The sequence below is a fragment of the Olea europaea genome, unplaced genomic scaffold (assembly GCF_002742605.1).
Source record: "Olea europaea var. sylvestris unplaced genomic scaffold, O_europaea_v1 scaffold2104, whole genome shotgun sequence".
NCBI classification, from domain to species: Eukaryota; Viridiplantae; Streptophyta; class Magnoliopsida; order Lamiales; family Oleaceae; genus Olea; species Olea europaea.
This window is the reverse complement of record NW_019238982.1, coordinates 31,068-37,195: the sequence shown is the minus strand read 5'-3', so window position 1 is coordinate 37,195 and position 6,128 is coordinate 31,068. Positions and strand designations below refer to the sequence as shown.

At 34.5% G+C, this 6,128-nt stretch overlaps 1 protein-coding gene across 1 annotated transcript; it reads right to left on the bottom strand.

The window, feature by feature from the left end:
* Positions 1–3,398: 3,398 nt before the first annotated feature.
* LOC111380185 (probable WRKY transcription factor 30) lies at positions 3,399–5,558 on the bottom strand. The gene is made up of 3 exons (XM_023003676.1): positions 5,146–5,558; positions 4,869–4,994; positions 3,399–4,223 (listed from the first exon to the last, which is right to left on the bottom strand). The coding sequence occupies exons 1-3, from the start codon at positions 5,457–5,459 to the stop codon at positions 3,692–3,694; spliced, it is 972 nt and encodes a 323-aa protein (XP_022859444.1). The 5' UTR covers positions 5,460–5,558; the 3' UTR covers positions 3,399–3,691.
* Between the last annotated feature and the right edge of the window lie 570 nt (positions 5,559–6,128).

Genomic DNA, 6,128 nt, shown 5'->3' with positions numbered 1-6,128 from the left:
GAGAAACGATGGATTCTTGATAGCTATTGAATTTTACTCCCAATCCTTACGTAAATTTCATAGTATGAAGTCTCCTTGATAATTTTCTTTTAATTCTTTGGTTGAACTCACAAATTTGGCTTTTGCTCTCTTCTTCAATATTGTTCTCTCAAAATTTTCAAGTTCTTGAGTTGTTTTGTTGAATAAAGAAGCCCTCTAATGTATATGAGACATTCTGATATTTATATGGCTCAAATCTAGGTTAAAGATATCGTCCAAAGCCTTGTCAAATTGAATTTTGATGGTATAAGGAAACCTCGAATTTGACATATTTTTATAACTATGTGACCATATAGTTCATCGTGTAGCGGCCGCATAGTTCAAGTGTGATGCTTCAATGTTTTTTCTGCAAGGCACCATGCGACCGCATGGTAAGTCATACTATACTACTACATAGTACAATTTTTAGCTATGTTCTTCATTTTTCACATTTTAGTCCTCATATTGTGAGCTCGTATCTTCCCTCCTTTTTGCCTATAGTTTTGCCCTCTTAGCCTCCAAATGCATCCAATTGATCCCCTAGCATCTTCAATCTTCAAGTCCAATTCAACTATTGGATTATTGCAACTTGATCCCTAACTTTTAGATTTCACTCTTTTTCTGGGTTTTCTTTTTGTTTCGTCGAATTCTTTGTTCAACCATTAAGTTTTACCTCCATAACATAAAACATAACAATTCAGGATATATTTTGCCAAAAATAACTACTAATTATCGTTTTTTTAGGCTCAAAATAAGTATATAAAATACACTTATCAGCCATCACCATGTCCTACTCAGATCTCTGGATCTTCTTGAACTTTCTATGTCTAGCTAGGCATTGCCTATCTGCAAGGTTGCAACATATACATCAATTAACCTTCAAAATAGATAGAACTAAATAGGATCATCATTGTCCATATACAATGCACTTTTTACTATTATCGTAAATTAAAACATCATTCTTTTTATAAGTCGTATGTAATAAGGTTGAGATAACCTTTTCTTAGAATCATTTTGGCATCTTGATCCTTAAACTCGAGATCGGAACCATCTCTACTAATTTCCTTCTTATGTCCCTGCCTTCGAGTTTATACTAAACTGTCTTTTCAGATTAAGGAATCTTGTTCTCTGTTCCATTACGAAGTTTATGTTAGGAACCATGTCTTTGCCTTTTCATCCTATCACATTAATTAGTTCTTTGCAACATGGAGTATGAATATGATGATTTTAATGACGATCTTAACATAGAAAGAGTAGCATTGAATTGATTGTTTTTCCAATGAGTTGGCTGGATAGTGGATGTTTTTGTCATAATGCACAAACTGCGCTAAAAAATTGACAGTCTTATCTGCACATTACTACCCTTTCTTGCATATTTGCTGCTCTTGGTAGATTTTATTTGAATAAAAATCATGCTTGGGGTGGTAATACACATAAAACATTACCATTTTCCTTTTTGATTCATAACATTCCAATGAAACAAGAATATCAAGCTGCCTTCTGATCACCTCTCTGGTAAGTTAAGAATTTAATTGTAAATTATAAGAGATCACCGACCAAACAGGATGTCTGACTCATCATTTGTACACAGCTCGTTGTTGAGAATTAGAAATTTTAATTCTATTCCACTGAGAACAATAAAGCAGAGAGAAATAAAGACACGCAAAATTTATAAAGATTCAACTTAATGTCACACTATATCCTCTTTCACCACAACAGTAATTCAAAAAATTTTACAAGAATAAATCCCACACCCTATGTTCGGTAACCTTTTCTCTCTCTTCATGATAATACAAAATCCTAATGACAGCTCTACGCAGTGACAATAATTAGGCTCCACAACTTAACACTTCTTGTGCTATATCACACTTTACTGATACTGATTGCTTAAATAACAGCACCTCAAATTTTCAGGTGCTGGAAGCACAATTATCTGCTAATTGTGCTTAGTTGCAGTGTATTGAGGATCTACTTTTGGTGTTGATTACTAATAAGTTGCAACACATATTCTTTTTGCACCTAATGATGAGAATGCTCATAGCTGAAGTGATTGTGTTACAATAGCAACCGTGCCTGGGCCAACCCCTTCTAGTGTTTCCTCTTTTGGTAGAAAAATATGATCTGACTGAAGAGATTTATGCACTTTCTCCACTCAAACCTCGAAGCAACGAACTAGGCAGAACCGTTCCTCTAAGCTATCATGCTTTCTGGATGTCCTGTTGAAAAGAGAATAGTAATAATATGATTCTAATATGGATACTTGTTTCATGCTTTTTGGTATTCATCGATCTATATTTTCTCTGTGGAAGGATGTTTTTGTGCTTGTAGGTATTAGTACGATAGTCATCTTCAACTTGCATACTTCCTCAGGCTTAATGTATGGTGTTTGGCCAAAATAAGCATTTTTAAGCACATTGTCAAGTCCTAAGAGTCTGTAAAGGTCAAGTTTGAGGAATCCAAAGAGTTATAATATGATTATAGCACGTTTTACCATGTTTTATGGGTCATGTAAGTCAGTCTAGGGTGCATCTGTCGCCTGAGACCTTTGATGAAGATCAAGATTGAAGAAATTTTTAAAAAGCTAAGTGTATAGGTTTTTTTTTTCATAGGTGCTGCCAGATTCTCAAACTTTTTTTTGCCAACTGCCAATCAAGTGGAATTCTGTGAAACTTCTGTGAAGAAAACCCCGTATGTGTAGCATTGCTCAAGAAATTTAGAGTTATTAAAACCTCTTAAATGTGAATATATCTATTACAAGCGGGCAATTCCTTATCCTACATTAGTTTAAGAGGTTTGGAAGCTTGTGCGAAAAGAATCATCAGTCTCTAAAATTGTAAAATTATTGATGTTTTTCTAAGCATTGTTTTCTTTCTTTTGGTTGAATTGTTTCACAATGCTCAGACAGAGGCTTTTGGTCTAGGATTCTTGATTCTAAACTTCGATTATATTGTGTTGGCTATCTTTTGTATTCTTTCGAGAGAATAATTCTTATAGCTTGAAGAGTCTCCAACAATTTGAGCCTAACAAAAGCTGAGTTATGTTTGCTGAACAAGTCCGGAAGTAGTTCCATACAAACATGAACAAAAATAAAGGGGGAATCTTTATTTTCCTAGGAGCCTAATTATAAATTGTTCAATAATTGGGTGTACTGCGATTCTAGGCAGTTGTCGTGGTTTGCTCTAGCTATACTTGTCACTAATATTTATGCTTAACGAATCACTTTATTTGAACAATCAGAACATTCAAATTGCAGTAGGAAATTAATTTGATCCATCTTAAAAGGGAAAAGATCATTGAAGTACTTACTCGAGATTTAAAAACTGACTCATGTTATTATTATTATTTTATTAAAAAATGGTTTTAATTATTGCATTAAATAATACTTATAAGAGAACTTTCAATATAAGATTGTTGGAACAAGGAACCACAAATGACTATTTTATTAGAGAGCTCACTAAATTGTTAAACTGCAATATTTTCAATGATTAAACACTTGCTCGAATCAGTTCCCAAACAACTACTTTTTTGATCTTGAGCATGTGTAGAAACCTTTGACTATACCTTTACTGAGTGCTCTAAAACAAAGAAAACTTTCTTAAGATAGGATTAATGAGGAAAATTGCTTGATGTAGCTCAAATTTATTCTCTCTCTCTCTCTAGAAATATCTGAAGATCATGGAAAATATTTAGGATTATCAAAGGGAAAGTTTGAGTCAAGATCCAGCTGACCAAATGGGAAGTCTATACCAATATTTTGGGCATTGGATTCTGAGGTTCGCATATTGGAGCTACTTCCATGATCCCCCTCCATAAGTGAAGGCAAATACGAGAAAAAGTGAGGCTCCGATGACATAAACGAGGGGGAATAAATGTTAGTGTCCATCATTGCAGCTGAAAAAACATCGTCTTGAGGATTAATTCTTGATGATGATGGAGAAGGGTTGGTGTTAAGTGGCTGAAATGTTTCAGGTGTGTCTAAATCTTTTGTTTGGAAATCCAAGAGTTGTGCCTGGTTTTGCTGACGATTTTCTGCCATGTTTGGTTCTTGATCTATTGATGTTTTTGGACTCGTATTTGTCCCTTGGGTGCAAGTGTGCATTCCTTTGCATGCTACTTCCAAGATAGTTGGGTCCTGGTCGGATCTTTGAACTTGCTTCGTAGCCAAACAGCCCTGGGAGTGTCGATGCGTGCATCTATAATAGCCTCTGTCCATAATAGAAAGAGTGAGTCGAATATTGCAAATTTTGTCACGCAGGAGTATGACTAGACAACACAATGTACGTACTGTGATAGATACTTGTAATTTTCAAATTAAATAATTCGTAGCAATTTTAATATAAAGAAAAATAATAAAGGAAAAAAGGACAGCCAAGGGGTCAAATTTTGGGTAGGTGAGGAGAAATTTCTTTACAAGATTTTCTAGAAGTAAAATTAGTGAGAAAAATAGTACTACCACAAGCAGTTAGAAAATTCCAAGTAATTAAAGTCTGTCCAAATCTTTTTAATTTGACCAGTTGACCGATCATTTTTATAGGAAGGAGATGGAGATTGTAGAAAATTATTTGATCAATTGCCAATTTATTTATATCGTACAAGTGTTCGAAAGTGATTGAAAGTCAAAAAGGAAACTTCACTCGATGGCGACAATGAATTATGAATATGTCTAGCTAGGGTGATTAAGTGTAACTCTTTAGATTAATTCTTACATTAATTGTACACCCTAAATGAGCTGAGTTTGATTTTGTGCACCTTTAGTTGAAGTTAAACCGAGGTTTTTATTTAATAGATTAAACTTTTAAATGATGTGATTAGACTAGAAGTACGATCAAGTCGTCTAGAAAATTTTGTACCTCGGATGATTGGCTCCTAGGATGTATTTTTGTCCGTACTTCCTCCAACTGTAGCCATCACCATGTCCTTCTACTCCGGTCGCTGGATCTATTTGAACTTTCTGTGTCCACCGAGGCATTGCCTTTCTGTAAAGTTGCAACATAAACATCAATTAAGCTTTAAGATAGAAAGAACTAAATAGGATTATCATCGTACATATAAAATACACTTCTTACCATCATCGTAAATTAATACAGTATTGTTTGGATAAATCATACACAAAAAGGTTGAGCTAACCTTTTCTTAGAACCCTCTTTGGCGTCTTGATCCTTAAACTCGTGATCAGAACCATCGCTACGAGGACTGCCACTGAGGGACCTTGGAGAGTCCAAGGTTCCAATCCTTAACCCTCCCTGTTGTGTCTCCCCAGACGTGCCACTATATTTCAGCATAGACAACGCTTGATCATAGGAATTAAGAATCCTGTCGATTAAAACTTCGCGAGTTTTATGGGAAGAAGATAAGACGTTGAGATGAATTTGCAGCTGTTTTGCCAACTCTCTGCCTTCTGTTAGTTCATTCAGCAGGTTTTTGATGTCGATATTCTCCATTTCATAAACCAGAAAAAGGAAATATATAACTGGAACAAGTTTTTGCTCAAATAGAAACGGGACTACATTCTTAATTAATTGTGTTTTACATTTTTATGGGCTTGTTAAGGTAGGTAGTTATATACTACGAAGTCTTTGTTTGAACGGTGAAAATCGAGGGAAAGAGACAAGGTGGGAAGTTTGACTGAGAAAATTCAAATTAAACAAGTGAAATTTCTCTTTATTCTTTATGCAAGACCAGTCTTTGCTCGTAGGAATTGTAATGAAGCAAGTCAGTCAATATATTGACTTGTTCAATGGCCCACGCCCCACTACTACCCTGAAAATGAAAATAATAATGAAAACGGAATATTTTCCTTACGGTGTCCCGATATCATAGTAGTTTCCCTGAAAATCATAGTAGTTGCCCAACTTTTAGAGTACTTTTAAAACTATCTAACTTATTTAGAAATTAATAAAAGACAATTATAAATGGTTCATGAATGTTAAGACGTTAGTATTTAGTATATTATTTAATGTTTACCTCGCTAACAAGATTGGTTAATCTCATGGGTAACTTACGTGACTTGATTGTGAACATTAATTATCTCAAAGAAAAAAAAAGGGGAACCGACTCTTTGTACACATTTCAACCAGAATGAATATGACGCAACAATAAAACATAGATAT